Raw genomic sequence first — 18,535 nt, 5'->3', positions numbered from 1 at the left:
CTGCACTTGAAAAAAGATGTGGGCAAATTGGAGAGAGTCCAGAGAAGAGCAACCAAAATGCTCAGAGATTTAGAACCCCCTGACCTAGGAGGGGAGGTTGAGAAAATTGGGCAGGTTGTGTTTTGAGAAGAGAAGGCTGAGGGGGGACCTGATAACAGTCTTCAAATATGCCAAAGGTTGCTAGAAAGAGGATGGAGAACAATTGTTCTCCACGGCCACCGAGGGATAGCAAGGAGGAACTGGCTGAGTTTGCAGCTAGGGAGATTTAGGTTAGATACTAGGAAAAACTTGCTAGCTCTACAGATAGTTCGGCTCTGGAGCAGGTTACCTAGGGAAGGTTGTGGCATCCCCATCATTGGAGGTTGGACAAACACCTGTCAGGGATGGTTTAGGAATATTTGGTCCTGCCTCAGCATGGGGTCGGGGGGAGGGGGCTGGGTTTTGAGGTCCCTTCCATCCCTATATCAATATAATTCTATAGTTGGGTGGTTGGTGGATGTGTATGGGGATGGTTGGATGGGTGACTGTGGATAGGGATGGATGAGTGGGTGGATGGATGCATATGGGAATGTATGGATGGGTGTGTATGGGGATGTATGGATGGACAGAGTCGCTGAGATCAGGACCCATTATGCCAGGTGCCGCCCAGACATAGAGTCACAGAGATCGGGATCCCCTTGCACCGGCTGCTGCAGACAGTTGCTGCCTGGAAGAGATCCCAGTGTAAGCAGACAAAAGAAGCAGGATCACACACCCCTGGTCCAGATGGGGATGCTATACTGATGTGCATCCGATGAAGTGAGCTGTAGCTCACGAAAGCTTATGCTCAGATACATTTGTTAGTCTCTAAGGTGCCACAAGTCCTCCTTTTCTTTTTGTGAATACAGACTAACACGGCTGCTACTTTGAAACCTATAAACAGAGGCCATCCCATCGCCCTGTCCTACCTGTCTCAGGCAGGGCAGTAGCTCCACTGATGGTCCCGGTCATAGTTGTCTGTGCTGGAACACCAGAACTTCCCCCTGGCCTCCGCAAGGTTGGTGCAGGTGTGGAATTTAAACTTCTTGTCGATGAAGGGAAAGACACAGGGCTTTCCGTGGAAGGGGCGGTCATAGTCTGCAGACCAAACACACTGACAGCGGGTGAACACCTTGGCCAGAATCATGGGCAACGCATAGCAAATGCAGGCAGCATCAGACCATGAGCAAACATTTTGTTAGGTGGTTCCCCGTGCAGCTTAGGGCTCAGGGAGAGAGCGCGGCCCCATAGACAGGGGCGCCAGGCAGAGCAACGAGAGACTTGGGTGCTATGCCTGGCTCTGCTGGGTGACCTTTCGCAAGGCACAGCCCAGCTCCATGCCTCTGTTTCCCCACTTCTGCAACATGGGGCTAACGAGCCAAAGATGCCAAGGGGACAGGCAAAAAATGTCTGTGGTGTTGGGGATTGCATATGCAAAATGTGTTAGGTGGTTTGTGAGTCTGTGGGGAAGTGCATTTAGCCAGTTTATACACGCACAAGTGGTTAGACACAACCACACCCCAGATGTGTTTTGGGGGTACATCCTCGGTGGTTATTACGTGCATTAGTCAAGGCCTCTAGATACTAGTGTGAGATCTGGGATCCCTTTTGCTGGGGTCCCTTTTGCTGAGATCAGGGCACTGAATGCCACCCAGACACAGTCACCGAGATCGGGGCCCTGTCACGTCGGGTGCTGCCCAGACACAGAATCACTGAGATTGGGGTTGTGCCAGGCGCTATCCAGACAGACAGAGACCGAGAGTCCCTGTCTCAAAGCGCTGCCAATCTAAACAGCCAATAGAAGGAGCCCCTCTGCTCGAGGGCAATTTGGGGGATGGTTTTAAGAACTGCTCCCCATGAACTTCAGCTTGCTCAGCATTTCCTAAGGGGTGGGGGATGGGGACCAAAAAACCAACCAACCAGTTCCTAACTGACTCACCCAAGGAGTCTATGACAGAATTGAACCAGGTCTCGGTGAGCCGAACACCTTAACCGCAAGGCTCAGCTTCCTCCTCCCCCTGCCTTACCTGGTGTGGAGCAGTAAGTCCACTTCTTGTCCACCTCGTAATTCCTGGTGGTGCTGCACCACAGGTGGCCCGAGCTCTCCCCGTTGCTGGTGCAGGTGTGGTGCATTTGTTTGTTGTAGAGGAAGGGGAACGCACAGCTCTTTCCTGCCGCGTTCCCACCCAGGACTAGGGAGGCAAAGCGAGGTGGTTATAGACTCCGCCAACACGCCCACCTGTCCACGGACTAACAGCTCCCGCATCCCACTATGACCTGGCCACCTATTGCGAATAGCCAAGAAATCTCAGGTAGGCTTTCATGGATTCATAGATCCCATGGCCAGATGTGTCCACTGTGATCGTACAGTCTGAACTCCTGTGGAACACAGGCCAGTGAGTGGCCACCAGTTCTCTCTGTATTGAACCCAATAACTTGGGTTTCACTAAAGTATCTTCTAGAACGACGTTTAATCTGGATTTGCGTTACCTAGGGAGGTGGTAGAATCTCCTTCCTTAGAAGTTTTTAAGGTCAGGCTTGACAAAGCCCTGGCTGGGATGATTTAATTGGGTATTGGTCCTGCTTTGAGCAGGGGGTTGGACTAGATGACCTCCTGAGGTCCCTTCCAACCCTGATATTCTATGATTCTATGAGTCTATGACATTATCATGGCTAAAGCATCTTCTAGGAGGGCCAACAGGAACCTGGCTTCCCAAATCCCACTGAGGTCAGTCCCTCCTTCGGTTCTGGATCTGATTCTATGGCTGCTCCTAAACCCTGGCCTTGAACCTTTCCTGAAGGAATCCTTAGAGGCTCATTCAGCTGCTGGGAGGGGTGTGCTGAAAGCCAGGTTTCCACCCACCAATCAGATAGAGACCCACTGCCCAACTCCCATTGGCATCCAAGTGTCACAACTTCTCATTGGCTCAGGGGCACAGCAGAGAGGTGATGTGAACACACAGGAGATCCGGAGGCTCCTGGACAACTTGGTAAATAGAGGTGGATGAAACTTTTCAAATGAAATGTTTTTGGCGAAAAGTACAGATTCAGTGAAACCAAAGTATATTGTGAATGCGTGTCAGTTATGTTGGATTGTTCATGTCAAAAAAACAACCAAAACCTTCAGAAAAAGTCAATTCTTCAATTCAAAACAACTTCTGCTTTCAAAATTTCCTTCTATTTTATTAAAACCAAAGTTTAGATAGTTTAAAAAATGTTCAAAATTGAAATGAAATGTTCTGTTCAACCCAAAGGGATTTTTCCCCCTAAATTTTTAATTAAATGAACATTAAAAAAAAATCATTTTTGGGATCCACTCAAAATAATTTTGTTTCCTGATTTTTTAATTAATCAAAAGTTTTAAAGAAAATTTCAATTCCAGGATCCACCCAAAATGGTTTTCCCCCCCGATCTTTCAAATCACGGAAAATTTCCAACACGTTTGTTTCCGGGATCCTCCCAAAACACATTGTTCCCCATCTTTTGTTGATTAATTGAAAACTCTGAAATATTTCATTTTCTGGATAACCAGAGACAAAAGTTTTTGTAATTTTTTGACTCACTGAAAATTTCAGACATTTCATTTTAGGAATCCACTCAAAACCATTTTCCTGACTTTGCAATGCAATGACAATTTAAAAAAAAATGAACTTTCACGATCCACCTGAAATGATTCCCCCACCCCTGGTTTTTGATTCACTGACAATTTAAAAAAAAATCATTTTAACGGCAACCCATGACAAGTTTCCCCTCTGATTTTTCAGAATCATCAGCAAACCAAAAACTAGTTATTTGCCCAGCTGTATAAGTAAAACCCGAGTCAGATCTGCCCCAGAGAGAACATACGAAGCGGACTGGATACTGGTATCAGGGGCTGGTATCGGGGCAGTAGCTCCACAGCTTATTCCGGTCTCAGTTGTGAGTTGTGGCGCACCAGAAATGTCCTATCTTGTCTCCAGCGTTGGTGCAGCTGGAAAATAGCTGGGTTTTGTAGACAAAAGGAAACGTGAAGCCCTGAGTTCCCCCCGTAGGCTGCAAAGGCAATGAGCAAAGCCAAGTGAACAGCAGGAAATGTTTAATGATTAATTATTAATGATTTAATGTTCCATGATTTAGATAACGGCATAGAAACAATTAGGAGTCCTGTGGCACGTTAAAGACTAACACATTTATTTGGGCATAAGCTTTCGTGGGTAAAAAACCCACTTCTGAAGTAAATTTTTTAGTCTTTAAGATGCCACCGGACTCCTCGTTGTTTTTGTGGGTACAGACTAACACGGCTACCCCTCTGATACTTTGCATAATAGCATAGAGAGTACACTTATAAAGTTTGCGGACAATACCAAGCGGGGAGGGGTTGCAAGTGCTTTGGAGGATAGGATTAACATTGAAAATGATCTGGACAAACTGGAGAAATGGTCTGAAGTAAATAGGATGAAATTCAATAAGGACAAATGCAAAGTACTCCACTTAGGGTATGTCTACACTACGGAATAAGGTCGAATTTATAGAAGTCGGTTTTTTAGAAATCGGTTTTATATATTCGAGTGTGTGTGTCCCCACAGAAAATGCTCTAAGTGCATTAAGTGCATTAACTCGGCGGAGCGCTTCCACAGTACCGAGGCTAGAGTCGACTTCCAGAGCGTTGCACTGTGGGTAGCTATCCCACAGTTCCCGCAGTCTCCGCTGCCCATTGGAATTCTGGGTTGAGATCCCAATGCCTGATGGGGCTAAAACATTGTCGCGGGTGGTTCTGGGTACATATCGTCAGGCCCCCGTTCCCTCCCTCCCTCCGTGAAAGCAAGGGCAGACAATCGTTTCGCGCCTTTTTTCCTGAGTTACCTGTGCAGACGCCATACCACGGCAAGCATGGAGCCCGCGCAGGTAACCGTCACCCTATGTCTCCTGGGTGCTGGCAGACGCGGTACGGCATTGCTACACAGTAGCAGCAACCCCTTGCCTTGTGGCAGCAGACGGTACAGTACTACTGGTACCCGTCATCGTCATGTCTGAGGTGCTCCTGGCCACGTCGGCTGGGAGTGCCTGGGCAGACATGGGCGCAGGGACTAAATTTGGAGTGACTTGACCAGGTCATTCTCTTTAGTCCTGCCGTCAGTCCTATTGAACCGTCTTATGGTGAGCGGGCAGGCGATACGGACTGCTAGCAGTCGTACTGTACCATCTTCTGCCGAGCAGCCATGAGATGTGGATGGCATGCAGTCCTTCTGCACCGTCTGCTGCCAGCCAAAGATGTAAAAGATAGATGGAGTGGGTCAAAACAAGAAATAGACCAGATTTGTTTTGTACTCATTTGCTTCCCCCCCTCCCCTGTCTAGGGGACTCATTCTTCTAGGTCACACTGCAGTCACTCACAGAGAAGGTGCAGCGAGGTAAATCTAGCCATGTATCAATCAGAGGCCAGGCTAACCTTCTTGTTCCAATAAGAACGATAACTTAGGTGCACCATTTCTTATTGGAGCCCTCCATGAAGTCCTGCCTGAAATACTCTTAGATGTAAAGACACCCCCTTTGTTGATTTTAGCTCCCTGAAGCCAACCCTGTAAGCCGTGTCCTCAGTCGCCCCTCCTGGCGTCAGAGCAATGGCAAACAATCGGGCATCTGAGAGTGCTGTCCAGAGCAGTCACAATGGAGCACTCTGATAGGGCTAAAACATTGTCGCGGGTGGTTCTGGGTACGTATCGTCAGGCCCCCGTTCCCTCCCTCCCTCCGTGAAAGCAAGGGCAGACAATCATTTCGCGCCTTTTTTCCTGAGTTACCTGTGCAGACGCCATACCACGGCAAGCATGGAGCCCGCTCAGGTAACCATCACCCTATGTCTCCTGGGTGCTGGCAGACGCGGTACGGCTTTGCTGCACAGTAGCAGCAACCCATTGCCTTCTGGCAGCAGATGGTGCAATACGACTGGTAGTCGTCCTCGTCGTGTCCGAGGTGCTCCTGGCCACGTCGGCTGGGAGCGCCTGGGCAGACATGGGTGCAGGGACTAAATTTGGAGTGACTTGACCAGGTCATTCTCTTTAGTCCTGCAGTCAGTCCTATTGAACCGTCTTATGGTGAGCGGGCAGGCGATACGGACTGCTAGCAGTCGTACTGTACCATCTTCTGCCAGGCAGGCAAGAGATGAGGATGGCTAGCAGTCGTACTGTACCATCTTCTGCCGAGCAGCCATGAGATGTGGATGGCATGCAGTCCTTCTGCACCGTCTGCTGCCAGCCAAAGATGTAAAAGATAGATGGAGTGGGGTCAAAACAAGAAATAGACCAGATTTGTTTTGTACTCATTTGCCTCCTCCCCTGTCTAGGGGACTCATTCCTCTAGGTCACACTGCAGTCACTCACAGAGAAGGTGCAGCGAGGTAAATCTAGCCATGTATCAATCAGAGGCCAGGCTAACCTCCTTGTTCCAATAAGAACGATAACTTAGGTGCACCATTTCTTATTGGAACCCTCCGTGAAGTCCTGCCTGAAATACTCCTTGATGTAAAGCCACCCCCTTTGTTGATTTTAGCTCCCTGAAGCCAACCCTGTAAGCCGTGTCGTCAGTCGCCCCTCCCTCCGTCAGAGCAACGGCAGACAATCGTTCCGTGCCTTTTTTCTGTGCGGACGCCATACCAAGGCAAGCATGGAGGCCGCTCAGCTCACTTTGGCAATTAGGAGCACATTAAACACCACACACATTATCCAGCAGTATATGCAGCACCAGAACCTGGCAAAGCGATACCGGGCGAGGAGGCGACGTCAGCGCGGTCACGTGAGTGATCAGGACATGGACACAGATTTCTCTGAAAGCATGGGCCCTGCCAATGCATGCATCATGGTGCTAATGGGGCAGGTTCATGCTGTGGAACGCCGATTCTGGGCTCGGGAAACAAGCACAGACTTGTGGGACCGTATAGTGTTGCAGTCTGGGACGATTCCCAGTGGCTGCGAAACTTTCGCATGCGTAAGGGCACTTTCATGGAACTTTGTGACTTGCTTTCCCCTGCCCTGAGGCACATGAATACCAAGATGAGAGCAGCCCTCACAGTTGAGAAGCGAGTGGCGATAGCCCTGTGGAAGCTTGCAACGCCAGACAGCTACCGGTCAGTTGGGAATCAATTTGGAGTGGGCAAATCTACTGTGGGGGCTGCTGTGATGCAAGTAGCTCTCTGGAATCACCTCTCAGGTAGTTGAAAGCAGCTAACAAATCCCCCCTCATTCTTCTCTTCTGCAGACTAAACAATCCCAGTTCCCTCAGCCTCTCCTCATAAGTGATGTGTTCCAGACCCCTAATAATTTTTGTTGCCCTTCGTTGGACTCTCTCCAATTTATCCACATCCTTCTTGTAGTGTGGGGCCCAAAACTGGACACAGTACTCCAGATGAGGCCTCACCAATGTCGAATAGAGGGGGACGATCACGTCCCTTGATCTGCTCGCTATGCCCCTACTTATACATCCCAAAATGCCATTGGCCTTCTTGGCAACAAGGGCAACAACATCTGATGAAGTGAGCTGTAGCTCACGAAAGCTCATGCTCAAATAAATTGGTTAGTCTCTAAGGTGCCACAAGTACTCCTTTTCTTTTTAAGGGCAACCTGCTGACTCATATCCAGCTTCTCGTCCACTGTCACCCCTAGGTCCTTTTCCGCAGAACTGCTGCCTAGCCATTCGGTCCCTAGTCTGTAGCTGTGCATTGGGTTCTTCCGTCCTAAGTGCAGGACCCTGCACTTATCCTTATTGAACCTCATCAGAATTCTTTTGGCCCAATCCTCCAATTTGTCTAGGTCCTTCTGTATCCTATCCCTCCCCTCCAGCGTATCTACCACTCCTCCCAGTTTAGTATCATCCGCAAATTTGCTGAGAGTGCAATCCAAACCATCCTCTAGATCATTTATGAAGATATTGAACAAAACCGGCCCCAGGACCGACCCTTGGGGCACTCCACTTGATACCGGCTGCCAACTAGACATGGAGCCATTGATCACTACCCGTTGAGCCCGACAATCTAGCCAGCTTTCTACCCACCTTATAGTGCATTCATCCAGCCCATACTTCCTTAACTTGCTGACAAGAATACTGTGGGAGACCGTGTCAAAAGCTTTGCTAAAGTCAAGAAACAATACATCCACTGCTTTCCCTTCATCCACAGAACCAGTAATCTCATCATAAAAGGCGATTAGATTAGTCAGGCATGACCTTCCCTTGGTGAATCCATGCTGGCTGTTCCTGATCACTTTCCTCTCATGTAAGTACTTCAGGATTGATTCTTTGAGGACCTGCTCCATGATTTTTCCAGGGACTGAGGTGAGGCTGACTGGCCTGTAGTTCCCAGGATCCTCCTTCTTCCCTTTTTAAAGATTGGCACTACATTAGCCTTTTTCCAGTCATCCGGGACTTCCCCGGTTCGCCACGAGTTTTCAAAGATAATGGCCAATGGCTCTGCAATCACAGCCGCCAATTCCTTCAGCACTCTCGGATGCAACTCGTCCGGCCCCATGGACTTGTGCACGTCCAGCTTTTCTAAATAGTCCCTAACCACCTCTATCTCCACAGAGGGCTGGCCATCTCTTCCCCATTTTGTGATGCCCAGCGCAGCAGTCTGGGAGCTGACCTTGTTAGTGAAAACAGAGGCAAAAAAAGCATTGAGTACATTAGCTTTTTCCACATCCTCTGTCACTAGGTTGCCTCCCTCATTCAGTAAGGGGCTCACACATTCCTTGGCTTTCTTCTTGTTGCCAACATACCTAAAGAAACCCTTCTTGTTACTCTTGACATCTCTGGCTAGCTGCAGCTCCAGGTACGATTTGGCCCTCCTGATAACATTCCTACATGCCCAAGCAATATTTTTATACTCTTCCCTGGTCATATGTCCAACCTTCCACTTCTTGTAAGCTTCTTTTTTATGTTTAAGATCCGCTAGGATTTCACCATTAAGCCAAGCTGGTCGCCTGCCATATTTACTATTCTTTCGACTCATTGGGATGGTTTGTCCCTGTAACCTCAACAGGGATTCCTTGAAATACAGCCAGCTCTCCTGGACTCCTTTCCCCTTCAAGTTAGTCCCCCAGGGGATCCTGGCCATCCGTTCCATGAGGGAGTTGAAGTCTGCTTTCCTGAAGTCCAGGGTCCATATCCTGCTGCTTACCTTTCTTCCCTGCGTCAGGATCCTGAACTCAACCAACTCATGGTCACTGCCTCCCAGATTCCCATCCACTTTTGCTTCCCCCACTAATTCTACCCGGTTTGTGAGCAGCAGGTCAAGAAAAGCGCCAGGTTAAGAAAAGCACTAGGTCAAGAAAAGCACTAGGTTAGCCAGCCTGCTGGCAAAGATGCTCTTCCCTCTCTTCGTAAGATGGAGCCCATCTCTGCCCAGCACTCCTCCTTCATGGAACACCATCCCATGGTCAAAGAAACCAAAGCCTTCTCTCCGACACCACCTGCGTAGCCATTCGTTGACTTCCACGATTCGACGCTCCCTACCTAGGCCTTTTCCTTCCACAGGGAGGATGGATGAGAACGGACGAGAACGGATGGACGATGGATGATTTCCATGCAATCCAGGTGCCTAATTCCCTTTGGGGATCTGCAGCCAGGTAAGTTGCTCATGGTCACACAAAGACTTGCTAAAAGGGGAGCATAGGGGGAGCACTGCCGGGACTGATGGGATATATGTACACCCCCCCCCCTGCCCGCACCTGAAGAACCTGACAGAGAATCCAGCTGGATCCATGCAGGAGGGAAGGGAGGTGATGAAGTGGGGACTTCCTGTAATATTTTGTATGAATAGCCTGTCTGCCTCAGTTTCCCCTGTATGCGGCATTAACTAGGTGGTGGGAAAAGGTTGGTTACTCTCTGCAGAGACCCTGAGACCCAGGTGTGCTGGACTCCTGGATGGCTGGGGCCTGGGACCCATTGCCATGGAGGGTCCGTGAAGACAAAGGTCAGGCCGACTGCCTGGACATTTGGTACCTAGCAACTAAGGACCAAGGCTGGCCCGTCCCGGTGCAGGAAGCTGGCCGGGTTTGCCAGGGAAGACCAAAGGACTGAGGAGGGGCCAGGTGGGGGCTGTTGCATGTGGGGTGGCTGGAAGATGAACTGGGACAAAAGGGGGTGAAGATGGACCGGGCTGTAACTTTCTGGCCTCTGCGTTAACCAAGGACGTTCTATGCTGTGTTCCAGCCAGCTGAGAAACCCGACTGTCTTTGCCCTTCTGGCGGAGGGTCACTGCAGCGGCTGGATTTGGGGGTGCACACGGCTCCCTGTGGGGGTACACCTGTCCCTCCGGTGCCCATCTCAGGGGGACCCGCTGACAGGACTCAGCGGGTGAAGCAGGGAGGCTGGTGGCTCCAAAGTTCAGTCCAAGGAGGCGGAGAAGCCACATGGCTTCCCCTAGGGATGCAGTCAGCAAGGGGCCTCCCTGAGCTCTGGATCTGTGGCTCCATGACCCGGGACTGTTGGCATTCGAGCCAGGGCGTTTTGCCCTTTTCCTGGTAGGTTTTTTTTTGGCGTTAACATGCAGGAACTTTCCCACCGCGGGTGGCCAAATCTCACTGCCAAAACGCCCTCTCTTACCTTGCAAAGGGCCTTGTTGGGTTTGCTTCAACCGCGTCTCCTTCTCCGCGGGGTTATTTGCTCATATCCACGGCCGGATTAACCTTTTGTGGGCCCGGCTCCAAACATATTTGTGGGCCCCCATGGAGGCAATGGAGCATGGTATGGGGGAGGGACGGTCCCCAGAGTGAGGGGCCAGCCAGGGGCAATGGGGAACGGCATGGCAGGGGCGGCCCCGTTCCGCCCAGCCCAGTGTGACGGCACTATTTACAAACCGGCAGTTGCCAGATGCACACTCAATCAATCCTCTGTGCTTCCCCTCGGGGGCAGGCCCATGCCCTGCCACACGGCCCCCCCACCCAACACAACCCCCACCCTCGACTTCCTATGGCCAGAGGCCCCTGGACCCGCTACGCCCAGCGCCCCCCACCAGACCCTGCCACAAATGCACAGCACCCTGCACAACATCGCCCCTGCCCACCGTCCCACTACAACTGCCCAGCACCCCCCACAGAACCCGCACTCCCATGTGCCCCAACACACCATCTACCCCGCCCCCTCACAGCCCAGCACCCCCCAGACCCCTTCCCCCATGCCCTGGCTCCCGGCCGCAGTCACCGGCCCTGCTGGGAGGCGACTGTCTGCTGGGCTGAGCCGGCAGCGCAGCCAGGGCTGGTCCCGGGGCCGGGAATCGCTCCGGCCCCTCGGGAGTGGCGCGATCAGCCAGACCAGGGCCTGCTCCGGCCAGGCTCCCTCAGGACCCACTTGCCTGGAGGGGTCCAGCCAAGGCCCCCACACTGCGCCCCCATCAACTGGCTGAGACTGGCGGGGCTCCTGCCCCAGTCCCGGGTGGCTCAGTGTCGGGGGGAGAGGGGGGCCCCCCAGGTGGTGGGAAACAGAGACTGCCCGGAGCCGGGGGTGCACTGGGGTCCAGCCGGGGGGCAGAGGGGATCTGGCGGCTGGGGCCAGGGGGCTGACGGGGTCTCGGGGCGCAGAGCAAGCGGAGCAGGCCGGGGCCCCTTCTGAGCCTGGGCCTGGCTCCAGGGCACTGGCGCCGTTGTGAACCCGGGACCGCTCATAGCCGGGGGGGGGGTCACAAATCCACTGGCCCCCCACACCAGGCGCCTGTCAGGGTTTTGCCCAAGGAAAGGTCTTCCTCAATTTGATTTCAAGAGCTAGTGTTGGAGAGCTGCTGTTCTCCAGATGTGAGCAGTGAATCCATCCACCCGTCCATCTGTCTGCCCGTCCATCCATCCATCCACCCCATCTCGGGCCTGAAATCTCGCAGTTCTGGGTGAGCTGCCAATCAATCAATCAATCAATCAATCTGTTCCCCCCGTCAATCCCCTGCCTGGGACTGTGATGTCACCAGCCCACTCCAGGCTCTGGGGAGAACCAAACCTTAGCCCTTGAACATCCAATTTCTTTTCCTCCCGACCCCACCCCAAGACACAGGGTGGTGTCCCCCAGCAGCTAGAGCCCAGCCCAGGACTCCTGGGTTCTGTCCCTCTAGCGGGTGCTCCCATGGTGCTGCCCTGTTTGTCCTGAGATTCCCCGAGTGCTTTGCAAAGGAGGTGGGCTGGTGATGCCCTTTTGACAGATGGGGAAACTGAGGCAGGGAGTGGGATTATGCCTCAGGGCACCCTCTGGGCATCCAGCAGAGCTGGGGCTAGGGTGGGTGTTGAGGTGGCTCTGGCATCTCCTTGAGCCGCCCGGAGGGCGGACAACGGGCCCCTCACTGGCTGAGACACGGAGAGGGACCGAGCGCTCTGGCGGGCACTGGGACTTCTCATCTTTGAGCCATTTTTAGCTGCCATCCAGGGGGCAGCATGGCCTAGCGGCTAAAGTCTGGTGCTCAGGACTCCTGAGTTCTATTCGCTGCTGTGCCAGGCCCTTCTGCTATCTCTGCCTCAGTGTCCCTCTTTGCACTATGGGGTGAATTGCCCTGAGTTCCCACTGCTCTGCGGTCATTACAGATGGGGAGAGCCTGGGGGGGAGGGTGCTGTTCCAGCCCCCACAGCGGGGCTGGTTCAGGGTATGGGGGGTTGAGCAGGAGCTGGGGAAGGCCCTGCTCACTGGGGGTGTCAGGTGAGGACAGGCCCTGTCTGCTCCCCTACTGCCTTGGATCGGCATGCCAGGGGGAATGGGGGAAGGACAGGGGTCAGTATGGCAAGGGCTGGGGTCAGGAGGAGATGGGGGCTGGGGGATGAGGTGGGGGCATGTGGGGGCAGCAGGGATTCCAGGGGAATGGGGGACATGGCGGGCAATGGGGAAATGGGGGGTGGAGGAAGAGGGCTGGGCTGGGGGGGCTGGGACCCCTCCCAGGCGACAGAATCAAAGCAGAGGCCTGATCCACAGGGAAAAGCCAGATTGCTATTGCCCTGTATCCCCCCTTTCCCCCCATGTTCCCTGTGCCACCCTCTGCCCAGCTCCCCCTCCCTGCCCAGCTCCCCCATGAGCCTCCACATGCAGAGGGGCTGGCTCTGGCCTACCCCTGCCTGCTGTGTGGATGCTCCGCACAGCAGCCCTGGGCTAAAGGAGGGCTGGACTCGTGCAGAGGGTGGGGGCTGGGGTGGCCTTTGTCCCTCCTCCCTCCCCTGCAAGCACTTTCGCTTTTACTGCCAGCCGGTGAGTGGGGCCGGGGCAATGCTCCGGGATCGGGGGTGGCTCCCCTCAACCTGCATGCTCAGGCGCCTTCTCCTCCCTCCTGCCCCCCCACTCTCTCCTGTCCCCCCTCCAGGGCTTAATTTGGGCCAGGGCTGAGCCCTGGCCCCTCTGGGCTTGTCACTTCCTAGCCCCGGCCCCTCTGGGCTTGGCCCGTCAGTTATGAAAGTAAAAATATTGCGGCAGCTCTTCACCATGAATGAAGTGCTGCCCCCGTCCCCTCCCCTCCTCTCCCCTGAGCCCCTTCTCTTCTCATCTGCCCTCCTGGTCCTCTCCCGTCTGCTTCCCCCTCTGACCTCCCCCCACCTCCGTCTTCCTCTCCTGCCACCTCTTCCTCCCCCCACCTCCTCTTCTTCTCCTGTTCCCTTCCCCCTCTTCCGTCCCTTCTCCCGAGACCCTCTTCCTCTCCAGCCCTCCCCTCCTGATCCCTATCTGACTCCCCTCTTCCTCCCTTCCCCCCTGAGACCTTCTTCCTCTCCACCCCTCCCCTCCTGATAACCCCCCATCTTCTCTGACTCCTGCTCCCCCATCCCTCCCTCTACTGCTCCCCCCCCACAGCCACCCCTGGGCTCTTCGGGGGAGCAGGCAGGCAGGGGACAGAGAGCCGCAGCAGCTGGGCCTGGGAGCTCTCAGCTACCTTCTGACTTCCCCATGGGGGTGACACCAATTCTCAGCAGCCAAGTGGCTGGAGCCCGGGTGCTGACCCAAGGGGGCATCGGGGGCCTGGCGGTTCAAGCCAGGTTCAAGCAGTTCAAGCTCTCTGTGCCCAAAGCAGGGGGTGGTGATGAAATGGAGGCAAAGGACCGGCATGGGGCAGCTGCAGGGACGCACAACGAGGAGCCCAGATTTGGGGTCCCATCCCAGTTCTGCCATGGGGTGTGTGTGGTGCGCGGTGGGGGTGGGGGCGGGATGTGGGATTGTGTCTGTGTCAGGTGCTTAATAACACCCTATAGCCCCTGGGTCTTCTTGTTAGCAGCTCTTGAAGTGCTCTGAAAAGGAAATCGGGATTGTTAACCCCATGACACAGATGGGGAAACTGAGGCATGGTGGGAGGAAGTGACTCGTCCAAAGTCCCCTATCAGCAGAGCCAGGCAGAGGACCCAGGTGTTCTGCATCCCAGTTCGGGTCTGTAGCCACTGTCTGAGCACCTCTGGGGATTTATTGATCCTCGCAACACCTGTGAAGGTGGGACGGTCCCAGAGCCCTGGCTCCCTCCCGAGCTGGAATGGCTACGCGGCCATGTTCTCGCCCCGCAGCCCAAGCCTCGTGAGCCTGAGGCCACTGGCACAGCTCAGCTGCGGGGGTTTTATTACCGCCAAGGGACTGATTTGTAAAGGGATGGAGGTGCCTAAAATCTAGTGGGTTGGCTGTAGACGCTGGGATGCCCAACTCCCATTGGTTTCCAGGGGGGTTAGGCACCGCGGGCCGTTTGGCCAAAACACAACCCGTTGTTCAAAATATTTTGATGGTGACAAAATCAGCATTTCCCAGCCAAATTTCCAGCCAGCTCTAGCTTGGTATACAACCAGCAGCCACTTGGTAACTGACCCCCAGGCTGCAGTGGGTGGAGCTAGGCCGTGGGTGGAGCTAGGCCATGTCTAAGGGCCATCAGGACTCCTGGGTTCTATCCCTGGTTCTGGGAGGGGAGTGGGGGCTAGTGGCTAGATTGGGCTAGGAGTCTGGACTCCTGAGTTCTATCCTGACCTTGTGCAAGTCACTTCCCCCTTTATGTGCCTCAGTTTCCCAATCGATAAAATGGCACTATTAATACTGCCCTCCTTCGTAAAGGACTTTGAGACAGGCAGATGGACAGCAGTAGTTATTTGTATTAACCTCTGCACAGGACTGCTTTCCTGCCGGGATCTGGGACGCCGACCCAGGGTAGACATGGCACAGTGCGCGTCCTGCAAGCTTGTCAAGTATTTGAACGATCTAGAATCAAGAGAGTTCCAGATGTTCAAGTTTCACCTGGAGAACTATCCCCTGGAAGACGGCTACAAGCGAATCCCCCGCTCCAAGACGGAGGTGGCTGAAGCCATGGACATAGCTTGGGCCATGGTCCAGGTTTACCAGGAGTCCAAGGCTCTGCAGATGGCAGTGAAGATATTGGATGGTATTAACCGGAAGGATCTGTCGCTAAGGATCCAAAAGGACATGCCGAAGAGTGAGTAGATGGAGGAGATCCCCCCTCATTTTCCTCTATGGTCTGACTCATTCCTTGCTGGAACTTTTTGATCCCCCTGTCGTGCCTCAGTTTCCCCCAGTCCAACAAGGGTGGCCTAGAGGCTAGCGCCCAGATCTGGCACTCAGCAGACCAGGGTTCCATTCCCAGCTCCGCTGCTGGGTGATCCCAGACAAATCACAGCCCGGCCCCCTCTCCGTGCCTCAGTTTCCCCATCTGAAAAATGGCTGGTAGAGATGCTGGCATTCCCTCTAAAGTGCTTTGTCTCTGTGGATGGAAAGCACTAAGGCACGGAGAGGCTGCAGCTACATCTCTGCTACTGAGCCTTATGTAGATGCTGCGGCCGGTCTGTCTCACTGCTAGGGCTGGGGTATAAATACCTCCTACATCGGTGGAAGGGGTTTTCCCGTCCTCTCTCTGAGAGGCAATAGCAAGGGTGATGGAGGAATCTGTCGACCCAGCTGCAGTGACGTGGGGGATGAGGTCGACCCATCTCTGGCTCTCGGGGCGTGACATTTTCACCGTTCAAAAAACGCGGTGGGGTTGATCTCATTTTGCAGCTAGGCCAGATGCTTTTGGCTGTAAGCACTGGGGGCTTTGCTGGCCTGGCTCTGTTGATCACGGCAGCAGTTGTTTTCCCCTGGCAGCTACGCCAGGATGCGTTTGACGGGTAGGCCAGGTGCAAGCGGCTTGTCCCAGGTCGCCTGGGGCATCTGTGACGAAGCAGCAGATCAAACCCAGAGTTTCCAAATGCCAGGCCAAATGCCTAAGCACCTGCCCCTTTCTCGCAGGAAGAATGTGGGTACATTGCAGAGGGGTCAGAGAAGATTAAAGGATTAGAAAACCTGCCTTACAGTGACAAACTCCAGGAACTCGATCTAGTTAGTTTAACCAAGAGAAGGTTCGGGGGGGCTTGATCCCAGTCTATAAGTATCTACCTGGGGGACAAATATTTCATAATGGGCTCTTCGGTCTATCAGAGGAAGGTCTAACGACCTCGTCCAATGGCTGGGCGTTGAAGCTAGACACATTCAGACAGTAAAGAAAGTGTAAATGTTTAATGGTGAGAGTAAGTAATCACTGGGACAATTCAGCATGGCTCATGGTGGATTCTCCATCCCTGATCATTTTTATATCGAGATTGGCTGTTTTTTCTCTGCTCTAGGGATTATTTCGGGGCGGTTCTCTGGCCCCATGTCATACAGAGGTCAGGCTAGACCAGTGGTCCTTGACCAGGGGTACATGTACCCCCGGGGGTATGCAGTGGTCTTCCAGGGGGTACATCAACTCATCTAGATATTTGCCTAGTTCTACAACAGGCTACATAAAAAGCACTAGGGAAGTCAGGACAAACCGAAATTTCATGCAGACAATGACTTGTTTATACTTCTCTATAGACTCTACACTGAAATGTAAGTACAATATGTTTATTCCAATCCATTTATATTATATTATATGGTAAAAACGAGAAAGGCAGCAATTTGTCAGTACTAGTGTGGCTGTGACATTTTGGTATTTTTAGGCCTGATTTTTGTAAGCAAGTTGTTTTTTAAGTCAGGTGAAACTTGGAGGCGTGCCGGACAAATCAGACTCCTGAGAGGGGTCCCGTCGTCTGGAATGGCTGAGAGCCACTGGGTTAGATGATCACAAAGATTCCTTCAGGCCCTGGAATCTACACGCTAGAGATGCTTTGCTGCTATGCCAATGCCCGTGGCAGTGCAGCCCAGCCAGGGGCACCCTCCTGCGTTGGGCCACGGCACGGCCGAGGCGCCTTGCCTCAGTTTCCCCTTTCTTCCACCCTTACAAAGGAACAGCATCCGATACAAAGCCCACCTCTGGGCATCATTTATTGCCAGGCACCGGTGCAGTAATTCCCCCAAAGCCTTGGAGCAAAATCAATCGCCGGTGCCGATGGTGAACATCAGATCCGTGTTTGCTCTCTTTGGGGATTTCATCTCCAGGTCACTCACTCGAGAGTCAATCACAGCACCTCACGTCTCTCTAGAGGCCACCCTCAAGGGCTCGCCAGCTTTGGTCCGTTCTCACCAACAATTCCAGCTCCCATCCAGGCTCTTCCCTCTAGGGCCCAGGTAACCGGTTTTACGCCCATTTGGGGGCCAATTGACCAGTCACAGGTGCACTGACCTCCTCTGTCTTAAAGGACCAGTGTCACCCCGTGACACCTTTCTAGCGTAGGCACAGCCTCAGGATGTCCTCTCTGCCGTTCACATTGGTTTCAAGGCGTACCCTAAGTTAAAGCTGTGCATGTGGATCGGCATCTGGGACCCAGTCTAGAGATTGGCTTGGAAGGGTGAGATTTTTATTGCGAAATGTCGGTAAATGTTGATTTCACCGTGCACACAGGAACCGATGAAAAAATATCCCTGATGATAATACGTCGATTTCACTGCGCACACAGGGACCAACGAAAAAATGTTCCCATCGACATTAATCGAATTTTAAAAAGAAAGTAAGAAAAATGCGGCTTGAGACCTTATTAGAGTTTGATTTAAGGGTATTTACTTTGTGCATTTTGACGTGGGATGTGGATAATTTGGCTATAAAACTTTAACTTTTGGAATCTCAGCATCTCCTGCCACTAGGTAATTACAGTAACGCCTCGCTTAACATTGCAGTTATGTTCCTGAAAAATGCTACTTTAAGCGAAACGATGTTAAGCGAATCCAATTTCCCCATAAGAATGAATGTAAATAGGGAGGGTTAGGTTCCAGGGAAATTTTTTTTGCCAGACAAAAGACACGCGCGCGCACACACACACACACACACACACATAAGTTTTAAACAAATAATTTAATACTGTGCACAGCGATGATGATGGTGAAGCTTGGTTGAGGTGGTGAAGTCAGAGGGTGGGATATTTCCCAGGGAATGCCTTGCTGCTAAATGATGAACTCGCACTCGGCTGAGCCCTCAAGCATTAACACACTGTTGTTAATGTAGCCTCACACCCTACAAGGCAGCACGAATGGAGGGAGGAGACACAGCATGGCAGAGAGAGACAGAAACACACCCTGTGTGTGTGTGAGAGAGAGACACACGCTGCCCCTTTAAGTACACTGACCTCACTCTAAATACGCTGCCTTTGTAAGTAGACCAGCAAGC

The 18,535-nt window shown here is 52.8% G+C and overlaps 2 protein-coding genes across 4 annotated transcripts in view; one reads left to right on the top strand and one right to left on the bottom strand.

Moving 5' to 3' along the window:
- Positions 1-18,535, bottom strand: part of THAP7 (THAP domain containing 7) — a 91,940-nt gene that overhangs the window by 19,906 nt on the left and 53,499 nt on the right. The gene's annotated exons all lie outside the window — the stretch shown is intronic.
- The window catches only part of RFPL4A (ret finger protein like 4A), a 34,461-nt gene that overhangs the window by 13,777 nt on the left and 2,149 nt on the right, over positions 1-18,535 (top strand). Inside the window, exons 1-2 of one of the 3 annotated variants that reach the window (XM_073322130.1) lie at positions 13,144-13,194; positions 15,074-15,394. In XM_073322130.1, coding sequence (XP_073178231.1) covers positions 15,118-15,394 — 277 coding nt within the window. In that variant the 5' untranslated portion in view covers positions 13,144-13,194; positions 15,074-15,117. Of the gene's footprint in view, positions 1-13,143; positions 13,195-14,087; positions 14,107-15,073; positions 15,395-18,535 lie in introns of those variants that run through there. The other 2 variants (XM_073322132.1, XM_073322131.1) reach the window with 2 other exon arrangements.

Source organism: Lepidochelys kempii, chromosome 23 (genome assembly GCF_965140265.1).
Source record: "Lepidochelys kempii isolate rLepKem1 chromosome 23, rLepKem1.hap2, whole genome shotgun sequence".
Taxonomy (NCBI): domain Eukaryota; kingdom Metazoa; phylum Chordata; order Testudines; family Cheloniidae; genus Lepidochelys; species Lepidochelys kempii.
This window is presented reverse-complemented; position numbering and strand designations above follow the sequence as displayed.